This window comes from Podarcis liolepis, assembly GCF_965112155.1.
Source record: "Podarcis liolepis genome assembly, chromosome: 4".
Taxonomy (NCBI): Eukaryota; Metazoa; Chordata; class Lepidosauria; order Squamata; family Lacertidae; genus Podarcis; species Podarcis liolepis.
Window position 1 is genome coordinate 40825627 of NC_139558.1, and position 26154 is coordinate 40851780.

Sequence of the window (26154 nt, forward strand, 5' to 3'; positions counted from 1 at the left end):
ACTTGTGATGGGGTCCTCTGAGTCTGAAAAGAGCAACACCGCATCCATAGGCTGGGGCACAGGCAACCCAATGGCTCATTGGGTTGATGTACTTCTAGGGTTTCCCCCTTCTGTTTCAATGCCCTTGTCCTCCTCACTGAAGACCAGGAATCCAACTCTAGGGACATTACAGTAACCAAGCTTGATCCCCATTAATCCTCATTAATAAGACATTCCTGGAAGGCTTTGACTTTCTGATCACTGAAGTGTAACACTACATTTGTTTTTTCTAGTGATTTGTTAATCTGAACAGTTTGAAAGTCCCTGTCCTGGTATAACAAAGAATAATAAAAAAGGTGCAGCCCAGGTTTGGACTCAAATTTAAATTTGATTTCACTACTGCCCATCCACTCAGTGTGATACTAACAATTCTGTTTGTAATAGCATGCCTCTTTCTTGATCAACTCTTAATAGAGGTTTCTTGACTGTAATGTGCGCGTGTTTTTAAAAGAGGTCAAGAAAATGCGAACGGCATTCGTAGGATTGGTTTCCATCTAAATCTGCTCTAGCATGCAATTTGCAAGGAGAGGCGTATAGTTAATTTGCAACAGGAAAAAAAAGAGATTTTTAATTCAGTTTGCCATATCATTTAAAATATATATGAGGGTACATTGGAAGCAGACAACTATTTTTTGGAGTTCAAAGGGACTTGTCTGTGAAAGAGCAGCTCTTAAGATAAGCAACATCTGGCATACTGACCTCGTTTCGCCATCAGAACTAATAGACGGATACAGGCTTTGATCTTTTTCATGTAACAATGGCTCATTTAAAAGAATCCCATTTTTGTTTATAATTCCATGCTTACTAAACGTAATTAAATCTCTTTTGCACTCCTTTAGGCTAACATTAACCTTATCGTGTCCCATGGACCTGAAGAACTTTCCAATGGATGTACAAACATGTACAATGCAGCTAGAGAGCTGTAAGTAATCAGATGCCGTGTGTGTGTGTGTGTGTGTGTGTGTGTGTGTGTCCATGTATGATTGCACTGCTTGAAATGTCAGCATTTAATGTCACTTTTATGCTGCTACAACCTCATGTTCTCTTACACTATGCTGCTGGCGCAGTGGTGTAGCGTGGGGGGGTGCAGGGGGGGCCAGCCGCACCGGGCGCAACATCTGGGGGTTAGGGTTAGGGGGCGCAAATCCACGGGTTAGGGGGCGCAAATTACTTGCCTTGCCCCGGGTGCTGACAACCCACAGTACGCCACTGTGCTGGCGCGCCTTTTCTGCTGACACAGAACTCTGCAATAACTGCTGCTGTTTCCATCTAAACAGGTTTAAATTGTCCCTCTCACATTTTAATGATGCTTGTTAGATAGCCTAAGCACTAAGGGTATTTTCAGACCACAGAGCCCAATGCGCTAGCTCCTTACCTTGGGAGGTTTTCCCTTCCCCTCTCCCCAAATGGTGAGTGTTCCAAACTCTGCTGAGCCATTTGTCCTCACCTCTAGACACATTTCTTTGCTCTCTGTCCACATAGGTGCCTTTTCAGGGTGCAGTTATTTCCCGGTGTCAGTGCATATGCTATGCATACGCAAGGTCAACTTTGTTTGGGTGCCAAAGACATTTTGCTTTCTGAAGCAAAGGACAAGATGGAATACAAGATGGAACACAGAAGCCTACTGCCATGGACTGGCTGGATTAGAGGAGTGGTGGGAGACACCAGGAACCCCCAAGGGAAGAAGGGGATGGGTGGTGGGATGACAACAAGTGGTCAGAGGGAGAAGAGGGAACAGACTGGGTGGAGGAGGTGTCAGAAGCTGAAGAGGTAACAGGGCTTAGTGAGCAGGAAGAGACTGTGGCAGAGAGCAATCCAGAATCAGCAGCAGAAACAGAGGCTGGAGAGGAAGGGATGAGTGAAGCATTGGATGTGAGGGCGATCTGGCTGTGACATTTTTCACCCCCTTGATCGTTAGGGTTGTTTCAGTTGATCTGGCTGGCTAGGCAGGTATCCCCTCCCTCCCTCCCTCCCTACTCCATGTGTGTCCCTCCCAAAACTGCATGCTCAGTGGAAGACGGTGGCCATCCCAGACTCCCCCCACCATTCTCTGGGCTCTACATTTACTTACTTACTTACTTACTTACTTACTTACTTACTTACTTATTTTTCCTTCCACTGGTGCAAAGCTGCCATTGTGTAAATAAATTACTCATAAGTTGTGGGCCCTCTGTATATATTTTGGAAAGCTGTTTGTTCGCCGTGCACTTGGACACCTCTTAAAATATTGTAACCAAATTTTGCATGGTGGTTCCTGAGATCAAGGGGCTGGATTTTGTCTATATTTGGATACAATTGGATGCCATTTGGAATCAATATGGTAGACTAACCTTTCATAACGTCATTGATTTTAACCACTACACTGATTTTTTGGTTTCTTAGAATTATAGAGCAACACAAGGTACAAGGCTGCTAGAATGATAGATTCCCTCAAACATGGTCTTATCATAGATATCTTTGTGTGTTTCCCTTATTTATCCTGCAGGTGTACAGTCATTGTTATCATGTCACTTTGTGAGAAAGGTAGTGATTATAGTGCTGTTTAAGAGTTAATTTAGTGTATCTGCCATTGATGTTTTCCCACTGAAAACCAAGAGTGCTTTTACTGCCATAATTTGTCTCTCTTGCCTTTAGACTGTGCTACTCTGATATTATCTAATCAAAGATAATTTGTTTATTTTAGTTGGCTACACTATGAATGACCTGATATTTGAGTGGATGAGTGATGGTCCAGTGCAGGTAGCAGAAGGCTTAACTCTGCCACAGTTTATTTTGAAAGAAGAAAAAGAACTTGGCTATTGCACAAAACATTACAATACTGGTGAGCATTTGCTTACAGTTAACTTCTGCAGATGATAGGAAATGGGGTGAGAGGGGTAAAATATAAGCTGGGTGTGGAAGGGCGAGAAATGCATTTTATACAGCCTTCCCCAAGTTGGTGTCCCCCAGGTTTTGGACTATGACTCCCATCAGCCCCAGCCAGCATGGCCAATGGCCAGAGACAATTAGAGTTGTAGTCCAAGACATCTGAAGAACATACAAGGATCTTCTTCCAACAATATATGTATGCATTTCTCTATGAAATCCGGTTCTTTACTATTTCATTATGTGAACTACATTGCACCCCAAAGGATCAGAAAACAAAGAGGTTGTTTTTAAATTTGAACCAGGAAAAACATTTGAATTTGAACCAGGAAATGCCACTCAATTGCAATGCCTGGAAAGTTCGTTTTAAAAAGTAGTTCTTGATCAAATTAATCCCATCCAAATAGGAGCTTGTTCCTCTTATATAAAATGAACTAGCTCAGTTCAAGTTCATCCCTGACAACATTATCAGCATTCAGACTGTTTGCAAGCTGTTGTGCTCAAAAGTAAATAAGAGGCAGCACACAAGTATTAAATCGCCCGACAGACAGAATGTCAACAGGTGGAGGCTTTCACCAAAATTTTATTTCCATACTCAAAAAAAGTTTACTCTGTTTAATTTGTACCAGTCACACGGCACAAGCCATCGTGTGCTTTTTTCCTATACTTCTACTGAAAGCTGTTCCTGTTGGAAGAAAACAAATCTCTTCAGTTGAGAAGATAATTGAATTACCTCACATTCCTTCCTTCTGATTGTTTTACCACAGTGATTAAGTGACTAAGCACCATTAGCTACAGCTGTGCCTCCGTATCTGCCTAATAAGCCTTAGAAAGATGCCGTCACATTTTGCTTTCTAAGTTTCATTATAAATGTTCAGTTCACATATCTCTTTTTAAAAAAATAAAATAAAAAGCTAAGAACCCAGGTCTCCTGCTGGGTTGGGATAGGGAACAGACAAGAAGAACTAGAACTCATTCAAAGTTCTACTCTAAAATTATTTTTTAATTCAGTTTTTGTACACCCTGCAATTGGGGGAACTACTTTGGGGGAACTAATTTTTGGACTAGTTCAGTGAACTAGTTCACTCCAAGCATTGCTGAATTTGGAATGCAGCCAAGTATTATGTTCCAAGTCGGGTTACTAATTACAAGCATTGGTGACTTTGATAGTTTCCATTGTCAAAGATATAATCCACTGTTCAGTTTTAAAAAGGAGCTTGTTTATTCGATAGAGCAACTCCCATTGCTGAAAACATCAGGCCAAATGCCCCAGTTCAAGTATTTCATATCTGATTGTTCAGGAATACAAAATTGTTTGCCATTTGAAAACATGAATAAAACTACAAAAGCCCTCATTATACATTAATAAAACTATATATAGACTATCCAGCAAAAACAATGTGTATCCCCGCCCCCCATGGAAAAAATGTGTTACAGTAAATTGCGTCAAGTGATATAAAATGTTAAGTGAGCACCTTGAGGTCAGCTCCCCCAACATAGGATGCCAGCCACAAGAATTTGTACAGTATTTTGAAGTCCTTGGTGAAGGAAGGAAGGAAGGAAGGAATAATATTAGACATTTCAAAATTCCCTGTGCCTAAGGCAGTTAATTTATGCTCATAATAAAAGAAGATTAAAATGTACAAAAATGATTTATAAAAGCAATTTCATGTTCTAGGAAAATTTACATGCATTGAAGTAAAGTTTCATTTGGAGCGTCAGATGGGATATTATTTAATCCAGATGTACATTCCTAGCCTGCTGATCGTCATTTTGTCCTGGGTTTCTTTTTGGATCAACATGGATGCTGCTCCAGCCAGAGTTGCCTTGGGCATCACTACAGTCCTGACAATGACCACTCAGAGTTCAGGCTCCAGAGCTTCTCTTCCAAAAGTAAGAATTCTCCGCTTAACCCATTCGCTAATGGAAATCAGTGAATGCTATCTTCGCTATCATCTTTTGTGTCGTGCTCCTTAATTTTTCTCACGCATTTTAATTGCCAGATGGCCTATTTCTCCGTATGCTCTGCTCTGGTGAGATCTTTGGATTTGGTCCATTTTACTCTGAGAGGGGGCTTCTGTGTGTGCAAGAGCATGAGAGTTAAAATATGTAATGCAACGTATGGAAGGAGCAGGATAAGGTCATGATTCCTCTTGGAAGGCCATATGCTGGGGTTGACAGGAACACTGGTCCAACACGAGGAGACAGAATCATTGGGATTGCGTGGGCAGATTTGGGCCAATGAAAGTGTTCGATGGTTGCACCCACACAATGCAAAAGTGAGTTCTCTGATTGCGTTCTTGTCCTCTGTTTACTAATTTACATCTCCTGAAACCTTCCTTACGACTCTACGTATATTGGGTTGATTATGCTATTTAAAATGTTTCCATTGGATTCCTAAGCATGTTTAAATGGAAGGAAACATGACTGATTTGAATGTGACTTATGTTGTTACAAACACGTTTAGGATCATGGTGCGCTTATATTTAGGAAAACCTCCTCCTTTGAGTAAGGGGAGTTTTGTTGCTGCTCCCTTGTCCTTCCAGCTACAAAAACAAACATGAACAGGGTTTTCCATCAATTGCACATGCAGAGCCCATGAACAAGCAGCTTATATGTATGCAGGCTCTGTTCACACCTTCAGCTGAGCATGACGGGGTTGCTACTTCCCACATAAAAGCAGTCGAATGATTCCACACAGCTTGGTCATCTTTCAAGGCCATGATCTGCAATGACTCACATTTAATTATATTTGAAGATGGTGTAGTCTGTTGAAATGGGATATTTTGCTGAAACTTTGAAAATTGCACAGATTTTGTTGATGTTGCTCTTCTGGTGGTAAAAATGAAACACCACTGAAAAATCTGGTGATTCATCACTGTTGGCTCAACTGAGTGGCTTGCTTTGCAGAAGATGTGGTTTTACATGTGAATTGTAAGGAAGGAAATGTTCCATGGCAAATACTTCTATATTTTCTTCACAAATGTATGTGACATTTTATATCTGGAAAACAATTTAGAAAACATGAAACTGCTTTATTCCTGGTGAGACTATTGGTTTTTCTTGCCTTGTATTTTTCAGTCAGCCTGGCAATAGCTTCCAAGCAACCATTTCCCCAATCCTTTTAGGCGGAGAGACTATTTAAAACTGGAGACCCTTTTAAGTGAACAGGGAACCTCCTGCATGTGCTCTGACATTCAGCTATGACCCCTCCTCAACTGAGATGAGTGTTGGCAGATAGCTACCTAATTTTATCCTCCATCTGAATGTGGCTCTTTTAGTTCGGCCAAGGTTTAATTGGCATTATCCTTTGGTTTAATGTTCAGCATTCTTTGCTTACAATTCCCCATGGCTCTGGCCTTACTACCAGGCAGAGTCCCCATCTACACTATACCAGTTTAAACAGCTATGGTGTCCCCCAAAGAATACTGGGAACTGCCATTTGTTAAGGTTGCTGAGTGTTGTTTGTTACATTTCCCAGGGAAATGTATGGAGCAGATAGGACCAGAATTAGGCAGCCTCCTGAAAATGACTGGGGTGTGGAGCTGCAACTCCTAAGTATTTACTCCTAAGCTGGCCTCTTGTCTCCAGATGGAAGACACTGTCAAATCACCAGTGTTGAACTTAGAGTCTCCTGGCAGTCCAGTTGGATTCTATATGTTGAATGAGACGGTACCATATTGTCCTTTGCCACGGGCAGAAAAGTGTCTTGGCCTGGCTTTATGATGGATTGCTTGTAGATGCCTTCTGGTGAGTAAAGGGATATTATGTTAAAGCTGGATGCAATTGAAGAAGGGCCCACAAGGAGGGAAAATGTAATTGTTTAAATATGGGATTGGTTCTGATTTGATGCTTGTAAGGATCTGACTCATAATTGTTTCCCAGAGTCAATGCCGCAGTACTCGGGTTAGGCCCCATTCAATTCAACAGCAGCCCCACTTTGTGAAGCAAGGGATTGGACACAATGGTGTATTGAGGGTGGACCTCAAACCAGATAGTGGACCTTCTTTACTGATTATATGATGGATTTAATAGACCTATAACTAGACGCTATGATTTGCTTTACTTAATATGATTGCTAGCGGAATTACCTTTGACTGACAGCAGTGTGGAAAGTTTGAAGGCGCTGTTTTGAGACATTTTCCTGTTATATGAGCTAGTGAGGACAAATAAATAAATACGGTAATTCTAGGGAAAAATAAGAATGATTTTAAAAAGAATAATTTGTAACTGTGGAAGGGAAATTCTAATTACATGAAAAGGATTATCGAAACCGCTAAATCTGGACTCGTTGATTTGAAGAACATTAAACCGTATCTTGGGGGGCTTGCCATGATTATTTATTTCACAGCTACTGCTCTTCTTCATGTCAGATTCCCTGATGCTAATGCTGTTCTGTTCTGAAGACATTGGGATTGCTTCTCTGAAGATGGATTGCTGTATGCAGTCAAACATGGCTCTCTATAATACACTTCCAAAACATTTTACCTACACCTTTAGTTACCCGAGATGTGCAATTCTGTAACTGAGTTGGGCAACCAAACTACAACCAGTTTGCAAATGTTCACAGATAGTCAATGTCCTTTTCTTAGTAGAAACATAGGAGGTCAGTTCATTGGTCCATCTAGCTCTGCACAGTCCACTCTCCCTGGCAGCTGCTCTCCAGGATTTACACTCCCAGTCCTACTTGGAGAATATTGCAGATAACCCGGGATCTGATGCATGCAAAACTACAGCCCTTCTATTATTTTGTATTAAAGTTTTGTTTTTACTGTGCTAAGTTTAATACAACAAGGATTGCACAGGTTTAATACAACTAGCATTGGCTTCAGTGGGAGAAGAATAAATTCCTCCTGTCCCAGCCAGGGCTTAGAAAGTAGTGGGTCATCTACCATTCCCACACCCCGCTTAAGATTGCTTTGTTAGTTTGTAACCTTAAAGATCTTACATAATATACAAAGATTTTGAGATTTTTAGATCTATATGTTTCCATCTATATAATTAAACACGAGATGCCAAGGCTTTGTGTCTGGTTTCCATGGAAATGCACCGACAGCAACAGGTGTGTTGCATAATTATAGGCATTGGTTTTTAGCCTGAGAAAACACTAATCCACAAAACGCCGCAAAATATACTCTATAGCATGTGTAACCATCTTTCTGTGCATGTTCAACTCATTGGGGAGAGTGTTGAAACATCCAATATTGGGACTTCTTGAAAAAGCCCCAAAGAATTTGTTGTAAAGCCGGATGTTTAAAAGCAACAATAGAATTAGTATCTCAAAAAATGGTAGTGCAAACTCCTTTTCCCATTCATGCATGAATGAGGCTGGTTTGCTTTTTGCTGGGCCCGAAACAGGCTTTACCTCTCGGTGGCCTAGTTTGCATGTGATGATGAATGCCACACTGAATGATTTACCATGAACACACAGATACTGCCCACTAATATGTGAGATGAACAAACCACAATTCCTGGTTTATCATAACACCCAAACCAGAGACCATAGTTTATGCAAATCACAATCAGTAAGCCAAGAACAAGCCTTAGCTATATTGAGATAACATCCAACCAGGTATTGTGGTTTGTTTCTCCCACACATAGTAAAAAGGGAGCAAAGTGGATGAGACTGGCACATTCATGGAAATCCATTCACTATGGTTTGCCGTGGTGTGTAAACCTCACCCCAAACAAATCAGAACAAATGCTCAGTAAAGATCAGGAATCATCTAACCTTTGTGTAAGCTTTGTGCAAGCAAATTAGGGTGAATGCCCAATTAAAAAAAAATAATGGTCTGGAGGTGCCCTGAATCACTTCCAAGCTCTTGACAGATTGCCCCTTATGACTGCTGGGTAGGGATCAAGGAGAATTTTGGTGCAGTTCACATTTAAAGGCGAGTCTACCAGATTTGCACTTTCGGAAACAATACAAAATTTCTAAATTTGCAGTGCCCTGAATTTTGCAATGCGCCTCTCCAACCAAGTGATGTGTATAACAATTCATATGCTAGGGCAAAGTGCTAAAAAATATGAATACATTAATGGAAATAACATGCAAAAATGTGTTGCGTTAGGGAGAAATGCTTTGCAAAAACTGCATAGAATATATATATATATATATATATATATATATATATATATATATATTCATTGAAATGTTGATGAATTTTCGTGAGGACTAAAAAAATAATAATCATGAACAGATGTGGCATTGCGGAAAGGTAGATTTCAGACTGGAAAAGAGAGAAACTGAAATGGATTTTATCAGGGTGCCCTGGGCTGGGCTGGGCTGAACAAAACACAAGTTTTCCTCTTGCTGACTCCCTCATCTCTGATTTTGTTTCATTTTTGTAATTCAATGAGTGGGGCACTTTGAGGTTACATTGAAACATACATGGGAATGATGCATATTTGGGGATGGTCACCCCTTTTGTTCCTTTGTTGGGTGGTTATCTAAGCAGTTATTTGAATAATGATCCAAATATATACCAAGGGATGAACAACCCCTCAGTGGGAACCTATTTTTAAGGCACAGTGTGACACAAGTGACATGGAACTCTCCCCCCAACCTGCCCACCCAGTTGTCCTTATTCCACGTCATAAAGGCTTTTTGAGGCTCTAGAAAGACTATTTGGATTTCACAAAAGATCAGCAATTGCACTGTTATAAATACCTATAAATTTTTCAATCTTGGTGTTTGAAAGTCTGGATTCTATGGTGTAATTGCATTTGCTTGCTGGGACTGGCTACTGTGAGCAGACTGCCAGTGACTGCACACATTCACGAAGCTTTGATGTTTAGGTCATTCTTTAGCACTGCTATTGTGTCCTCTTTGATTATGGTTCCCTTTTCTCCATATGTATCATTTTGATAACTGGAACCATTTAGGTCTGCTTAAACATATCGATGTTTTTGTTCACTTTGAGGAGTAGGCACCTGAACAGGGCAGGTTCTGGTATCTATTCAGTACGCAGTACAAAGCAAACACTTGCTTCACTTGTGATTTACAAACTGTTCTTTGCCAACCATTGTTACCTGAAGTGTCAGCATTTATTTTGGATTAAGGAGCTTTTGAATAAGACAATGGTTTCCATGCAGACTGTAGCAGCAGTGTGCCAAAATAAAAAGAGGTTTGCATTCTGCACAACACAACATACAGAAATAGCTCGATTGCATTACATACACACACGAAAAAGTATTGTGCTAGAGTCTGAATAAACCCTTTTGTAGACTTGCTCAAAATCTTTGTTCCTTTGTTTCAAAAATAAAAAGCTAGTGGCTATCATCTTATGTGTTCACTACATCTCTATCAACAAATTTACCATTCACCCATCATAACTATTTTGTTGTTGTTGTTGTTGCAACTCCCTGCTTTCTTAGTCATGTCAGCTGGTAACCTAGGAAGATTTTAACCAAGACTGAAGCCCAAGTACAGGAATGCACCTTCAGCAGAGGTCTGTTCCACTAATTACTTGTACGATCTTGTCAGATGAATTATGAATTACGGTCAATTTACTGTGCTTAGATTTAGTTGTCATCCAAACGGAGCTCTGACTGAAGGCAAGGTACGCTCTGTCTAAAAGCTCTGTCTATTTTAGAGTTCTCTGAGAGCTTCACTAAGCATGAAGATAGGGGTGACCCAGAAGACACTGTGTACTTGAGCTTTCAAATACACTCCTGATGAAGCTTAGCAGTCAGCAGATAGACCTGCCTTTGGATCAGTTACTGGTTAAAGAACGCGAAACAGAGAAAGTAGGAGTGAATGAATGGTTCTCACAAGTGAGAGATCTACGAGGTTGGGGTCCCCAAGGATCTGGATTGGGTCAAGTGCTTTTTAACTTGGTCCAGAGCAGGGATGGGGAACTTATGGTCCTCTAGCTCTCATCAGCCACAGCCACCATGGCCAATGGTCAGAATGGGGGAATGGACATTGAAATGACAAATGCAATCAAGGGTGACGTGATGCACTTTGAAGCAGGAAGCCCTGACCTCACATGCACACTGATGGGGTCTGAACTGACAGTGGTGTACCAAGAAAGAGATCTTGGGGTTGTTTTGGAGAGGTCAGTGAAAATGTCAGTTCATTGTGCGGCAGTTGCAGGGGGTCAGGAAAGTGAACTGTATGCTAGAGACCAATAGGAAAGTAGTTGAAAATAAAACAGCCAATGATGATGAATATAGCTGGGACGGAAAAGCTTTTTCAGTCAATCCCAGCCTTTTTGCATCTGGCAAAATTTCTTTGATGCCTTTAGCAACCCGAACTCAAGGGGAACAGCAAAGCCCCTAACTGGCGCCCTGAATAAGCCTGTAGAATCGAAAAACGTCTCCTAACAATAGCTTCCTATCTGGTTCCTATTTTGGTTCAAGCAACTGTATGCCCTGTTGTGTACATATATTTTGTAGGATAGTTAGGTATGGAAACAAGAAATATTGTTGTTTGCTTATTTCTGGAGCTCTGAAATAGTGCCCCTGAAATCTGCTGGTTTCCATTTTATATCATAGACTTGCTTTCCCTTTTCTCCTATCTAGCGAGAGACAAGAGCAATATATTACTGTTGTGTTGATAGTGGTAGCCTATTTATCATGACTTTGGTGGCATATCTTTGGGGAGAAAGATATTCATGTTTCTCTAGGATGACTGGGGCAAAGACAGATGCTTTATAATTTTAGCAAGGCCGCAAAAAACTCTCTGTGTGAAAAGCCTGTCTGAGCAGTACCTGCAGTGGAGCAAATTGGTTAATGTAAAATTCCCCAAACATGGCTCTAAGAGTTGATTAGCTTCACAGTTTCCATACATTAATGAGGCTTCCGTAAAAGCTGTTCACAGTTTAGACGATTTGCTCTGAGCACTTTTCTCATTTAAAGGCATGGAGCGGGTGTAATGAACTATATAGCAGGTTCATTTGGTCAGCCTCATTCAATATTTGGATTATTAGATAGCCATCTTACAGATATGCTTGCGTCTCAATTAAAAGATGACAGCTGTACCTGTCAAATATATGTGGATGTAAACTGAACCAGGTCATTGAGAGGGGGGTATAGCTCTTGAATGCTTTGCCTCTAGAAGGTCTCAGGTTCAATCACTAGCATCTCAAGTATCTGAGGCAGAGGGCTGGCCAGGTCGGGAACTGTCTGAGGGGCTCGGTGTAGGAAATTGCAGTCAAACCTAACTATGTGTAAGTGCTAGTTAGTGCATGAAGGGGTTAAGACAAGCAAGGTCTATTCCTAGACTCAGCTAGGCCACCCATTACCTCCATGAGGGAGGAGGTGAAGCTTCTTCTCTTCCTTTACTCACTGTTTCCCATCATGTAACTGACCAGGACAGACATGTCTGAACTTACTCCAAGTTCATGTTTAAAACTATTAGTGCTTTCCCCCCTAGAGAATTAGGTGCCGGTATTCACCATGAGGAACACAGGTGGCACTGTGGGTTAAACCACAGAGCCTAGGACTTGCCGATCAGAAGGTTGGCGGTTCGAATTCCCGCGACGGGGTGAGCTCCCGTTTCTCGGTCCCTGCTCCTGCCAAGCTAGCAGTTTGAAAGCACACAAAAATTGCAAGTAGATAAATAGGTACCGCTCCAGCGGGAAGGTAAATGGCGTTTCCGTGCGCTGCTCTGGTTCTGCATACCCTTGAGTACCCCCTTAAAAAAAACACCACTGCAAACTATATCGTGTACTTTGCATCCAAGAGTAATCTACCTGTGTTCTCCTTGCTGCTGCATGGAACAAGGCATGATTCAGACCTTTGGATTTAGTAAGTAAAGCTTTTTAAATTTATTTAAGAGTTTGTGGGATATGCAAAAGATATTCCACACTGTAAGGTAAAGGTAAAGGTACCCCTGCCCGTACGGGCCAGTCTCCACACTCAGAAGGATATTTTTTTGGTAGGGAGGATGTTCTTTAAATGTGCTTTCAATGTATGGTGTATATACACCCCCAATTTCTAAGTCTCCAACCCCTGCAGACAGGTCTAAGGTTGCCAACTTTTTTGTTATAAAAAGGTAGCTTTGTTCCTGTGCCTTTAACAGTAACCTGACATGCAGGCATTTAGCTGAATGAAACTTTCCCAGGAATTTAACACCATTGTAGGAAATGCTTGTGTTCCTAAATTTCCAGGAGCTTTAGAAGAAAAATAACTGAGACCTTCAGACACTTATACAAATGATGTTTACACATTAGAGCAAAACAAACTCAGATTATTCCTTTGCTAAGAAGAAGAAGATGACGCAACATGCAAATGGAATTCTAAGTTTAAACATGTGCAAGAAAATAGAGCATTGGCACTTTTTTCCCCCACACAAGAAAAGGAATCACAGCAAAGGGGTGGGGGAATCGCACTGAGGCATGGATGACAGAAGGATATGTAATGAGCCATTAAATTATAATAATTAAAATCAATTATCTCGCCAGCTAAATACAGTCATATTTTTTGTTGCGTGTACTTTCTCGTACAGTGGGGGGGAAACAAAAACAAAAAAATAAAGGATACGCTTGCAGTTTTTTCAGGAGACGGGAACTTACAACTGAGGCAGGCGAGAGTTCCTCACATTTGTGTTGCTTTTCTTCTTCATCCCGCCCTCCTTTTGTTTACCATTTTTTAAAGCCAGCAGCTTTATTTGCAGTGCTTGCAAATAAGTTATGAGGCAAGCACTCAAGATACAAACTTGTGTTTTGTACTGACAAACAGCAAGGTCAGAATGGGTATGCAATTTTGATAAGAGCTTTCTCTTTCTTTTGTCACTGGATATTCTCAGATCCAAAGGCAAGAACGAAGCTGAGATCAGCTTTGTGAAACTGGGCCAAGAACTCCTCAAACAGAAAGTACCGGCCCATTTTATCTTTGCTTATTTTTGAAGTACGGATGGGTAAGGAATTAAAGAAGATAGCATTAAGTGTGTGAGAGGGGGGGAGCAATGGAGTGGTGCTGTTTCTCAATGGATAATTAACAACAACAACAACAACAACAACAACAACAACAACAACAATAATAATTTATTTGTACCCCGCCCATCTGGCTGGGTTTCCCAGCCACTCTGTGCAGCTTCCACAGAGACCAAAAATACACAAAAATGTCACACATTAAAAACTTCCCTGGGCCTTAAGATGTCTTCTGAATGTCAGGTAGATGCTTTGACATCTAATGGGAGGGTGTTCCACAGGGTGGGCGCCACTACCAAGAAGGCCCTCTGCCTGGTTCCCTGTAACTTGGCTTCTTGCAGTGAGGGAACCGCCAGAAGGCCCTCAGCGTCCGGGCAGAACGATGGAGGTGGAGATGCTCCTTCAGGTATACTGGGCCGAGGCCGTTTAGGGCTTTAAAGGTCAGCACCAACACTTTGAAATGTGCTCGGAAACGTACTGGGAGCGAATGTAGGTCTTTCAAGACCGGTGTTATGTGGTCTCGGCGGCCACCCCCAGTCACCAGTTTAGCTGCTGCATTCTGGATTAAATAACAAGGCTTTTGATTGGTATTGTCATGTGGCTTTCCGACGTGTTCAAATGCAAATGTTGTTGATGTAGTATGAATAAATTCCTGTTATAAGACAAACACTCTGGTGCATGTCTGCCATGTCACTTCTCTGGTTTGGTGTAGTGTACACTGGAAAGCAAAACATTGAAAAACAATGTATGTAGGAAGAGGTGGTGTTGGGTATTGTACCATCAAGAAGTTGCTGACTTCTCCCGTGGAATGATTGTTCTGTCCATGGATGCTATGAGAGTGGTAGCATTCATCCATTTGGGGGGCATGCACAGCAAAGGGAAAGGAAGGAATTTCGCTGGGAAGGACAGCAGGCCAGAAATTCATGTCAGCTGAAGGGGTTGGCAAGAGAAAGGACTGTCCCAGCTAGAGCTGATGAGCCATTTTTGTCTCCCCCTCTAAAGTGTGTGTGTGTGTGTGTGTGTGTGTGTGTGTGTGTGTGTGTGTGTATAAGAGACATAAGTAGAGGGAGAGATCACAGCCTCTGAAGCTATGGCAGAGTGACTGGGACAGCATCAAGAACATGTCTTGTTGGCGTTGAAACATTTCCACTGGCTTCCTGTTGGTTACCAGATACAATACAAATTCTGGCTCTGACTTTTTAAAGGCCTTCACAGCTTGGAGCTTTCTAAAGGAGCTCCTGGTCCCTGCAAAAAGCTGCCCAGCTCTTATGATCTTCTGGTAGTGTTAATGTTACTTGAGGTCAGGAGATCTATGATGCTCTAGAGGGCCTTCTCAGGAAGGTGATGAAACACTCTTTCCCCCCCTGAAGTGCCTGCTTTGTCTGTTTTTCAGTGACAACCTATGAACAGGCTTTTTGAATATTTGGGGAGATATGGTGGTGGATATGTAAGGTGATAGGTTTTAATTGTGCTTTATGGTTTATGTCATCTTTTATATTGGAGCAATCTAACCTGGGGCCACTTGTGATGAGGGGCAGAATATACATTATACAAATAAAATAAGGGCCTAATAAGAGCCCTGTTGAATCCAGGCAAATATGAAACATTTAGCAATGATTCCCATAAACACTGTTGTTATGATAATCTAATCCTAATCATTCAGGGTTCATTTTAGCTATTATATGCTATTATATAGGATCGTCAGAACCTAGCTCCATGTAGGGAGACTTGCATGTGTGTAGGTGATCCTCATTAAAAGCGCATCAAGAGTCAAGGATGGGACTTTTTACAGTCTATAACTGAAGCAAGTAAAAATCTAGTTTTTTAAGGGATGCATCCTGTCCAATATACCACAGACTAATAATACACAACAGGTTCTTGATATTTTCTTTGTTCTCTATTTTTCCTTTTCAATATTATTGCATTTCTAAAGCCATGCATCATCAGGAGTTTAGGTGCTGCAGGAGCTGGTTTGTTTTTATTTACTGTATTTAACATTTTAGGAGACAAGGTGCTACATTTGCTTTATCTAGTACTGATTCTCAAAAGGTGGAAAATTCAGTAACTGGAATAGACGTTAAACCTCATTTAACAAATAAACATGCAGTGAGCCGTTTCAAGCAATAGTTTGCTGTTCTGGGAAGTTTGCCAAGAAAAGCTTGCATCCGGGCATTAAAATCTCTCTCTTTTCACAAGGCAGTCCTAGGTATGTCCAGGGAAGTGTGTATGGGATTGCAGCTTTAGTGCATAGGTTTAGAGATCCCCAGTACTCCATTTGGCTTGGTGTTAACATCTAAGAGACTATCTTCTCCATCAGTAAGTCTTGGGATAGTTCAGATGGTAGAGCATGAGACTCTTAATTTCAGAATCATGGGTTTGTTAGCCCCACATTGGGCAAAAAGATTCCAGCATTGCAGAGGGTTTGACTAAATTACCTTTGTGGTCCTTTTCAAGTCTTATGATTCTATGACCTTTTAAAAGCCCAGCTAGAATACATTTTGGTATTAAGAAACAACTGAAGGTGGCTAATGAGAATACCTCTAATGTATCTGAAGCAGCAAATATTAAAAACAGTATCTGACAGTGACTAAAAGTTTCTTCTTTTTGTATCCGACAAAAAAATATATTGTACCCAACAGTTAACAGATTGCAGATTGTCAAAAGTAAGACGTTAACTCATCTATATTTATTTACCAAATCAATGATATGATTTGGATCTAAAAATAACTTACGTAATGTAAGGCATAGATATATAGTTCTTATTTGTTCCAACTCCCTCTCTGTGTGTCTCTCTCATATTTCACACATTTTCTTTTCTGAGAGAGTGGAGTTGCCAAGATACCATAAAAGGTACTCCTTTTCTCGGGCTTTCCAGCTGTGAGTAGAGAGGGCATGGGAAATCTTTTCTGAACTCCTCAGCAGATGCTGCAGACAACCTTTGTGGCTCAGAGAGGTGTGGACAGTTTTAGCTAAGTTCAGAGAACTGAAGGTTGCTCTTATCTGTCTCAGTAAGTTTCAGGGATACTGAATGGCACTATTTAGAATTGTCTTTTTTGGGTGCTTTCAAGAATGCAAGTACCAGGGCACGAGGAAGAGACCGATCAGCCTATTTTACAGTCCATGCCAATTTCACACGTATTCATTCTTGTTCTACTCATTACTGAATTAACCTGCATTTTTTATTTAAAAAACCCTACATAAAAAGTTAAATATGTAATATGCTATGCATCTTTATCACAAAATGCATTTTTCATACATTTTCTCTCAATGTATACATTTCTGGATCCATTTTGTAGTGTATTTGGGTACATCCTTTAAGCTGAAAAGTGCAAAATCCAATGGATAAGTACATACCAATTCACACATTAGCCCAGGAGTTGTGGATCAGGTAAGTATACAATGGAATTGATAGAATTAAAACTCATTAAGCATCTCTATGCACACAACACACCATGGCTCTGGTGACCTAGTTCCAGCTGACAATTGTTGTTTGCCTTCTTTGATCATCTTTGTTGGAAGTGTAGGAATGAGGCCCAGCCAAAGCATTTCACTGCCTGTGGTGGAATAGGGAATGGTGCTGTCAGGATACTGTCAGCGGCTCCCAGCTGGTTGCCCAGGAAAGTATAAGACAAGGAAAAGTTTCTTACAGTCCTTTTTTATTTCAGTCTTTAGAGAGATGGGCTATAGAACCCAGCCTCTTGGATAATGGCATTGTCCCGAGTGAATCTCCACCGCCCATCTCTCCCACTTCCTCATTCGTCATCATCACCTCCTCTACAAGTGCTGCTATGTGCCCTCTGTCTTTGAGCTCTTTGCTCTCCTACTTTTAAGGCTCGTTGGGTTCTAGGAGATGGTGGGTCTGGAATGCTTTCTAATGACAACGTGTCAGCCAGGTGTTGCTCTGGCTTTCCCATAATTTCCCAACTTTTCCCTTCATCTGCCTCTGAGCTGCTACCTCCCTCAACCCCCTGTTGTAAATCTGTACTATCTTCCTCTTCCTCCTCCCTGGAAGGGTCAGGCTGGGGAGGCGGTCTCCACCATTCCTCCTCTGCCCAGTCCCTGACAGGTGCATCTACCATTTGCCACCATCCCCAAGACAAGGTGCTTAGCATCTAGCAGCTGCAATAGCTTCCAGTCCATTTCTGAGCCTGGTTCAGGCTGCTGGTCTTATCCTCTGAAGACCTTTATGGCTTGGGACTAGGTCTGACGTATAAGTTAGTTGTTTTGAGCCAGAACATGGGAGGACAAAAGAGCTCCTGGACCTGGGGAGGTAATTTCAAGAGGCACAAACAGTTTTCAAAAGGTTCCAGGGGGGCTAACGCTGGCGTTGGCAATGATTTGTTTATTATTATTATTATTATTATTATTATTATTATTATTATTATTTACATTAATGTTGCCACTAACTATAGATGAGGTCTCCTTTTGGAAGCTGCTGACTCAAAGCTACTGTTTCCACTCCCCCTTGGGAATGCCCCTGGAACAGTGCGCCATCACGAGGCAGCATTGATCCTAGGATCCGATGACTCTTTGGTATTCCTGTGGATAGAGAGAGTTTGTTCAGTGGTCTGGGGAAGCACCTTGCTTCTAGATCTCTAAATGAGACGCATTGTCCGCGCATCAAGTTATGCCAAAATGCCAAGGGAACACAAAATGACTTTACTCATCCTAACGGGAACCAAAATGTTCACATTACATAGCACCGCTAAGTCAAGACAAATGTGATATTGTAGGTAGCAATCACTAACCACAAATCATAGGGATGGTGACATTTACCTAAGGGGAGAAATGGAGATGGGAGATTTTGCTGTTACACATGAATAAAGACGAGCTTGTTAATGACAGTGATGTTGATGAAAAGTGAGCTGCAGGGAGCTGTTCACCAGAAAATTTAAGGTCAGGTAAAGAAAACCTAATAGTCTCTTTTAGAACTGCTGTCAAGGCAGCATTCCACACACTTAGTTCCTGTTCAGATGGAACGCGGTAGGGGGAAGGAGCAGAGGGAGACTTCATAAAATTTTGTACTGGCTTTCTCATTTGGAAACAATGGATGGAAGGCACAACCCATATCTGTTCAGTCTGTATCTGTAACTGAACATTCCCTTCATAAATAACCTGAGTCCTGAAACTCTTTCAGGGGTTGTTGGCCTGAAGTGAATGCTTGGGTGGACCAGTGTCATAGCAGTAGGCTTCCCCTGCCCAACCTACATGTATTCATGATAAGTGTAGAGAACCTTGCTGCATATGCTTTGATGGATCTCGCAACCGTGACAATCACAAATCAGCCCACTAAAATAGCACCCTGTGCGTGTCCCTCTATCACAGGGCTCACTAGTGTGACACCCATGAATTTAATGATACCCTAGAAGTCTTTCCAGGGTGCCTGTAAGGCCTCTGAGCCCCCAACCTCACTGCCCCTTTGGTCATGAGGTGCTAAGGGTTATTACCTTTTTCTCACTTTAGAAATACGCAGAGTTGAAAAAGGAAGTTGAAAGAGTGACACTCTTTCCCACTTCCTCTCTCAGCTCTACGTGCTTTTCAAGAAGCAGATGAATTCTACTGGATTGGACATTTATCAAGATCAACTGGAGATATGAAGTGCGCTCAATTCTTAAGATAAGCTTCAGAGGGCCAGCTTGTTTGCCCACCTAGACGATAAATTGGTTTTGGGACAACAGAGACAATGCCTTTTCCGTGGTTGCTCTCCAGTTAGGGAACCCCTTCCAAGTGAATTGGTTCCCTATAATACAGGCCATCAAATGGGCCTTGGAAACATGCTTGGTTGGTGTGGACTTCCTCTAAAGGTTTTTGTAGCTGCAGGGCTTTTCTTTGCTTGCTTGTTTTTTGTACAATTGCTGAGGGCTTTTAATACATTTTTAAATGAGGTTTTATTGACCCATCCTTTTAAGATGTTGTGTTTCTAACTGCTGTGTTTCTAATAAAGTTATTTGAAACTTGTGCTCCCAAACCCGCTTGTGGGTTTCCCACAGGTATCTGGTTGGCCGCGATGAGAACAGGATGGTGATCTAGTTGGGACATCAACCTGATCCAAAAGGTTCTTCTTATGTTCCTATGAAATTTGAATACAGTGGTACCTCAGGTTACATACGCTTCAGGTTACATATGCTTCAGGTTACAGACTCCGCTAACCCAGAAATAGTGCTTCAGGTTAAGAACTTTGCTTCAGGATGAGAACAGAAATCATGCTCCGGTGGCACGGCAGCAGCGGGAGGCCCCATTAGCTAAAGTGGTGCTTAAGGTTAAGAACAGTTTTAGGTTAAGAACGGACCTCCGTAACGAATTAAGTACTTAACCTGAGGTACCACTGTACATGTTATATTTTAACTATGCTCTGAAAGATGATATTTAAAATACTTAATGAATAAAGAAACCTTTACTGAAGTTCTCTTACACTGAGTAGATCCACTGGTCCATGATCCCTGACATATATAAAAGGAATAACAAGGGTATTGGGGGGGAGTAGTAGCAGAGAATAGAAATTTATACATTTTTAGAAAATTCCAGCATTAATGTTCCATACTTCTTTAGCAGAAGATAGTCACATAAAAGTATTAACATTCCATTTTTACGTCTTTAAGAAAGAGCCAGCTTAAAATTCAACTCTGAATTTTCTACATGACATGGCTTTTGCATGGCCAGTGTTTGCCAGTGGCATCTCAGAAACTGTCAAATATGTGGTATACAAGGCTGAGGTTAAATATACTTAATGACTCATACTGCAGAGTTTTGTCTGCTTTCCTCACTAGAAGGAAACTATCTGCACACTGAGCTCACAACTTTCCAACTGATCCATTTAGCAAATGCTGATATTCATGTATTGAACACTATGTGCATTGGCTGCAATCCTGTGCCCACTTGAACTCAATCTCTAGAGGGCTTCAGTAGAAAGGATAGGAGGGGAAAGGAGGGAAAGAGAGGAAAAAATGGAAGGAAGAGAATATCTTAGAGTCTATAAATAGTCCCGCTTTATCACTACCCGAAGGAGTCTCAAAGTGGCTAACCATCTCCTTTACCTTCCTCCCTCGCAACAAACACTCTGTGAGGTGAGTGAGGCTGAGAGACTTCAAGAAGTGTGACTGGCCCAAGGTCACCCAGCAGCTGCATGTGGAGGAGCGGGGAATCGAACCAGGTTCACCAGATTATGAGTCTACCGCTCCTAACCACTACACCACACCTGGTGTAGGGGAGGGGAGGAGATAGGGACAGGTCAACAGAGAATGTTCATCAGCATTGCCAAACTATAATTCCCAGGATTTTTTGGAGAGATTCAACCCTATATAAATTTGAAGATATGCCCCTATTGGCTAGAGATCAACAGGTCTTCTGAATAAAATATCCTCAACCATTGTATCTTCCTGTAGAAGGATAAGAAAATAGAATCACATTTCTTCTATGTCCCCACAAACATATGATTACCCATGCTCTTGGAAATGCTAAGATGCTAAAAAAAGGTGGGGAGGGAGAAGGAAAAAATAAAACTCAGATACCAGTTCTTAAACTTACGAAGTTCTTATAATTATCATCTTAAAGGGAAATTGTTCTGGGAGAAGAGGAGCCGATGGCAGCCAGTCTCTTGACATAAGAGATGAATGCAGCACTGCTTCCCATCTCTTCCTTAGCTCAGCTTGGTGGAATTTGCATTTCATATTAAGATTCTGAATATCCTTATTGGTATTTCTGTATTGAATAGTTAAATGGGTGAAGGTGGATCCATGCTTAGGAGAGAAATTGAGGGAGGCATGAGGATGGATGATACAGTGAAAAGGAAAGAAAACTCCTCTTCATCTTTTATGAACTGAAAGGAAGAGGAACAGCTGGAGGAGAAACAGAGATGTGGATGAACTAAATGTTGTACAGCTAATCTGCTCACGAGTAATCATGAGTAATTAAGAAGGGCTTTGAGAAATGAGTTTCTCGTTAAGTAGTTTGGGACAATGGAGCATCTCCTGTGTTTTATTAATCAGCCAAGCTGCTGATTAGAACCTTCACTTCTCATTTGAAAATAATTATAAAGTAGTAAACAACACTAGTAGGTGACCTTTGAAAACTCAAAGTATCCTTCTTCTAAAATAATTTTGGAAAGGACATGAGCACCTCTAAGCAGTTTTTCAGAACCATGTGGACATGTAAAAGGGAAACAGATCATTCCCTCAACACTCAGTTTAGTCAACCATGACAGCTCCAGAAGAATAGTCATTTTGGTCCATAGAAGTAAAAGAATGTAAGGAAACCAACTTGAATTTTGAGGCCTGTTTTCATAGGCTCACATGCATTATTCGCCTCCATCATGAACCTAGGGTGTATGGGGTGTTGGGGGAGGAACACGCTGTGCTCCTTCTCAGGTAGTTTGTCCAACTTTGGTCCCAACCCTGCTCTCAGCTCTCACTTGTGGAAGCTGTTAGCATGTGACAGCAGCCACACTCTGGAAATGGCTTCAAGTGGCCAGCTAAACCAGGTGAGGATAGAACTTCCCCTGCATGTGAAGACAGGCTCCAGGGGATTGGGCGGATGAGACCACTGGGTCAAGAAGGCAGTTTCTGCGTGTGCTGCAGGGGGAAGTGAGGGGCAAATGGGACTTGTCAACCTGGGAAGATAGCCCATCTAGGAGAAGATAAACTCTGATCCTAAACCTATGCTGCCTTGCACCTCGGGAGAAGAAAAGGCAAAAATCTAGAGTAGAGTCCCTAATAATTATTATTAGGTCTGGGTGATGTCTTGTACACCTCCTTCCAGCAACTTCTGCGGCCAAGCTGGCACCAAACATATTGCTCTGCTTTCCTTTGGACCACAACAGTGAGGGGGGCACGCGTTCTTGTCATCTTCAATCTGCACCTCCAGGCCCAAATAACAACACAAAAGCAGGCATAGACATTCCCATAGTCAAGGAGCTTTAGGGTAACCACAGATTATTTTCTTCTGTAAAAGGTGGCTTTGCGTAACACAATACTCTGATATTTTAGAATAATGATTGCAAGCTGCTTCTCAGTCCTTTACAGCCCAAATTTTATGCATGATTTAGATATATGGCTGGAGAGCGCTGCTGAAAAATTCAAAGAAGTGTGGACTTGGAAGAACATATTGTTTTGGAAAGTTGGGTAGATTCGCTTTCACATGTGAACTGTTTTTAATTTCTCCCTTCTCCCTAATCCCTGAGCTGGTGGATACCTTCCTCCTGTCCACAGTGCTTTTTATCTGCCTGGATCTTCCCAGCTTTGGTGGCCTGATAGGTTTCTTGGCTTGCTTTTTCACCGCAGCCACTCTAGATTCATGATGACAGGTAGGTAAATGTCAGTTTACGCGGAAGAAATAAATTCAGCAGGTTATGTGTGAAACAGAGTTCACCAGGGAAACGAAAGCTTTGCTATATTTCTAATTACTAATGGCGGAGGAGATTATACTGACATTTCTGGCATTTAAAAAAAAGAAATCATAAGACACAAAGGTGATTTAAAATCCTTGAAAGCCCCTCTGTTTTTACCACTTCTGTACAGCAACTTGCAAGTAATCAAAACCAGGGGTCACAGTTCATTTCCTTTCAAGCACACCTCTGTTGTTTTTCACTACCTGCTGAAGACCTTCAACAAACCTTTTAAGTGGAGTTCCCCTCGTCTCCCCCCATCTATGTCTAGGATTTGAAATAGTTTTTACCTTTGAAATGGACTTTATATATAAAATTGTTTTGTATATGTTTGGGTAGCTGGTGTGCTATTGCTAAATCACTTTGAGGTGTCTCCTAGGAAATGATCCTTAAATGGAACGAAATAAACTAACAAATAAATAATTTGCCAGCAGGGTCAGTATCATCAATCCTTTGAATATGGAACTTGGGTGGTCTGGTGCCTCTCAGTTTGGCAGTAAAAAGGTAGGCAGCCAAAAACAAGTAGTTCCTGGATGCTCATGGTACTCCTCAGATAGGATCATAATAACAACAACAACAATAATAGTAATAATAATAAAAGTGTCCTTAAAAAGGAGGAGTGCAACAAGGATCCATATCCAGAAGTCCTGTGAAATTCTGAAGGTTTCAGTGGAAGATACAAAACAGCAGGGGCTGATGCCCATTTGGACTGGTAGGACGGAAGACAAGGAGGTCAACAGCATGTGGAGCCAGAGCTAATAACAGACAGAGCCAGCTAACTCTAGTTTTGTCCCCATCTTCTTCCCTGCTGAGTTCTACAAGGGGAAACATGGAAGAGGAAGCTGCTACAGGCAGTGCCATTCTCTTGATATTAGTAAGAAACAAGTCATGCAGGTGGGGTTGACTGAGGGCAGAGTAATGTTAGTGGACCAGCCTCCATTCAAATGGAAGGAAAATGGTTGTGAAGGGGGGATTGGGCCATTTAAGGTCTTAACAGCTTATAGGCATGGATGTGAGGCTAAAAAGAAGGGGGAAAGGGCTCTCTCTGAACTCTGGGGGGAGATTTCAGGTGGGAGGAAAAGGGGGGAAATGGAATCCTTCACTTTTCCCATCTCCAGAGCCACATACATACACACACACACACACAGAGAGAGAGAGAGAGAGAGAGAGAGAGAGAACATATAGCAATAAAACAATTAGCATGGTATAGCTCCCACAATTTCAGAAGGAAGGAAGGATGCCCTTGTTCTTTCCCTTTCCCATCCAAATGTCTTTAAAGTATGTGACATCTTTGGCAACCTCAGTGTCAAACAGAGTGATTTGAGAATCACAGCTTCCCTTTGATGACTTACTAAAGTGCCAGGAGTGAAGAGTAAATGGCAGCCATTAAATATCTTGCCCAAATATTGATGTCTTACATAATTGGAAAACAAATATGAATACATCACAGGCTCGTGGTTTATCAGAGCCCTAAAGTAAATGGTTTTTAAACCTTGTTTCCACAGTATTTTAATACATTGGGGGGGGGGGTTGTATACACAAAACAACAGTGGTTGACAACAAAGGAACGAAACATACAAAGTAAGATGTACATATATTCATGATGCCTTACAGTTCATGTTGTTGTTGTTGTTGTTGTTGTTGTTTTGTTTTGTTTTGTTTTGTTTTGTTTTGTTTTGTTTGTTTTGAAACTGTTGCTCTGGTTTGGATATTGAAAGAAAACTGATGTATTTGCTGTAGCTTGATTACCTAAGGAGAACAGACAGAGGTTTTTCAGAGGATATAAGATGTTATTCTATGAGATAGTTCCAGGAAATTCCGCATGACTGAATCACAGCAGCCCTGTGATCTCACCTCACAATACAGCATCCGGTATATATAAAATATGATCCTAAAAGTCAGGAATCTTCCAGAGCTGCATTTGATCCCTCAGACAGAAGCAGAAATTGCATGCTCTCCCTGTATGCTTAGAAGCACCTCAGGGTGCTCAAGAGACCCCTTTGATCAGGGTTTCTAGAAAAAGAGGTGCCATAAATCACCCTTGTTCTCTTAAAATGGCAATGGCGCCCACCTGAGAGGTGCTGAAACTGAGTTCAGCTGAGTTTCAGCTGGAAAACCCCCCTGCTTTTTCACCCTGAGGGCCACAATCCCAAAAGGGCAGCCTGCTGAGAGCTGCAGGCCAATGATGGACAGAGTGAGAGGCAAAACTAGACCTCTGTAAGATATCCCAGCCAAACAAAAACCAAAGGTTTCCATACACATAGAGGCAGGTGGGTCAGAGTTTAGTCACTTGGGGCCTGGTGGCTGGACAGAGAGGATGAGCACACTCAGGTCTTGAGCCTGAGGTTCCCTAATCTTTATTTAGTCTTCCCAATCATTGCAGATAAGGCCACATATTGTTAACATTTACTGAAAGCAATAGAAGGCAGTATATGCAAGTCATTTAATTCTTCTGTTGTATTCAGTGAGCTAACAGTTTCTACCTACAAGTGGAAGCAGAAACAGAGAAGTTGTTGGGGTTCTTCCAAATCACCTCAACATTTCTTCACAAAACACTGCTGCATTATACTTGACAAATACTTTGCCTTTTCAGAATCCAGCAAATATGAGGCTAGCTTATTTTGAGTACGAACGTCTTTTGGATGACTCAAGTTTCCAAAAGAAGGTATTTCTGAAGTGTGCAGAAAATGCTTTAGCTATGCATGCAGTTGCTAAGGCAATAGGAGGGTCAGGTGTTTGAACGTAGCTGCTCATGGGCTTCAAGGCTTTGTTTAAACTTAATCTTGGCCAAGTTTCAAAGCTATGCAGCGCTGAGATGCATGACCAGCATCAACAGGCAGCATAGTCAGGCACCAGCTGGGGGTCCACTGCTAAGCAGAAGCCTTTGAAACAAACGCTGATGCTTCTCCTGTTTCCCAGGCATTCCCTTTCCATCCTCCTTTCTTCCTTTGACTTCCCAGAGTTGACAGGGTGGGTCTGAATCTATCACCCAGA

General features: G+C 41.6%; 1 protein-coding gene across 13 annotated transcripts in view; it reads left to right on the top strand.

Annotated features, from left to right (window-relative positions):
• GLRA2 (glycine receptor alpha 2) overlaps nucleotides 1–26154 on the top strand; it is a 111216-nt gene that overhangs the window by 51618 nt on the left and 33444 nt on the right. For 12 of the 13 annotated variants that reach the window (XM_083501997.1, XM_083501992.1, XM_083502000.1 and 9 more), the window contains 3 exons: nucleotides 879–961; nucleotides 2723–2860; nucleotides 4583–4797. In XM_083501997.1, coding sequence (XP_083358123.1) covers nucleotides 879–961; nucleotides 2723–2860; nucleotides 4583–4797 — 436 coding nt within the window. The remainder of the gene's footprint in view (nucleotides 1–878; nucleotides 962–2722; nucleotides 2861–4582; nucleotides 4798–26154) is intronic. The other variant, XM_083502001.1, reaches the window with a different exon arrangement.